At 47.2% G+C, this 1,535-nt stretch overlaps 1 protein-coding gene across 1 annotated transcript; it reads left to right on the forward strand.

Annotated features, from left to right (window-relative positions):
* Window positions 1-248: 248 nt before the first annotated feature.
* PPTG_10481 (hypothetical protein) lies at window positions 249-588 on the forward strand (the record flags this gene model as incomplete). Its single annotated transcript, XM_008905846.1, has 2 exons — window positions 249-396; window positions 542-588. 2 exons carry the CDS (start codon window positions 249-251, stop codon window positions 586-588), a joined length of 195 nt encoding a protein of 64 aa, XP_008904094.1.
* Window positions 589-1,535: the final 947 nt, after the last annotated feature.

A 1,535-nucleotide genomic window follows, 5' to 3' on the forward strand; every position in this document is an offset into this window, starting at 1 on the left:
ACGGAAAGTGCTCGAATAGCCTCTTCGAGTGTAAGGATTTGAAGCTGGCGGTTTGCAAGGGAACTGGGATCGGAGTCAAAGCAACTGCAACAATTTATGCCGGGTCCATTATCGGAAACTACACTGGGGTGCTAACAACTCGCGACTTTGCGGCAGACATAGAGTCGGCCAGTGACTACGCGTTGGAGCTGCAGCTAAGAAGCACCAGAAACGAGAAAGTGTACATTACCGCGACAACGTGTGGCAGTATGACGCGAATGCTGAACCACTCGTGCGATGCAGCATGTCACTTTGTGGAGATGATTAACCGCGCGAACGTTGTGGTGATGGTGGTGGCGAAGCGCACGATTGAAGAGGGAGAAGAGGTGACTGTCGACTACGTGGACCCATGGTTTGGTACCAAGCTAATTGTACTCGGATGCATTTTTGTGCAACATTTATGGATAGGAATACCCTTAGACAGGAATAAATTGGGCGCTCCTAGCGCTATGACTGCCGAGGGGATTGTCTGTACTGATTTCTTTTATTCATACCCTGCCAGGTGATATGGTGCGCATTGCGTTGTACTGGTTTGATAACCTTCCGTAGTGAAGCTTGAGAGTTTAGTACTGACTTAGCTGAGGGTCAGTTGCTGACCTTCACGAGGAAACGGCGAGCAATCTCGACGACTCGGCTGACATTGACGAGGGGGCAAGTGAAGTATGTTGGTGCTACGACGCCATGCAAACTACTAGTAAGACTCTCAGTGCAAGAAAGGCTTCGCTATGATTCCCTATTCTGGCCGTGAATGTTGCTTATCGAAGTAATATGAGATGGTTAAGTTAATTAATTGAGAATAATTATCGTAATGTGACCGCTATCGATCAGCAGAAGTCCTCAAGAGGCATACTGTGTGCTAGTTGAGGTGCCTCGCGTTTTATCGTGGTGGCGTAATTAATATATACAAGCACTTTTTCTAGCAATGTCAAGTTTGGGCAAACAAACTTCCTTCTTTGTCATACGATGGGCGTGGTCTCCGTTGACTCCGCAACCTTCCATATGCTTGTACCAACAAAATGCTGATCTCAACGCTCTTTCTTGCGGTTCACGGAGCCAGATTTGAAGGTAGCATTCCCTGACGGACCTGGCAACAGAGTAACCACAGAACTCACCTTCTTCTTCGGAGACACATGATGTGGAGTCGATGACAACGACGCGGGACTGGATGAGGACCCAGAAGGATGTTAGTATACTCTTGCTGCAGTGTTTTCCAACAAATGAGTCGATTGTCTTACTCACGCAGCCTGACGTTCCACTAACTCACAGTATAGCGACACAGACCCAAGAATCAATCCCAAACCTTTCCGACGTCTTAGTGAGCAACTGTCGAGATGATGTAGTCGGGGTTTGAAAATCAATCAACCGTCAACTATTAATAGATCGCTGAGGACTATGGATACAATTGAGGGTTGTTACGCATGTGAGTGAACTTTAAGACCATCATTGTGGAATGTGTATTGAGACACAAACAACGTCACACACGCCGTGCTGAAACG

The sequence above is a fragment of the Phytophthora parasitica genome (assembly GCF_000247585.1).
Source record: "Phytophthora parasitica INRA-310 unplaced genomic scaffold supercont2.22, whole genome shotgun sequence".
Lineage (NCBI taxonomy): Eukaryota > Oomycota > Peronosporomycetes > Peronosporales > Peronosporaceae > Phytophthora > Phytophthora nicotianae.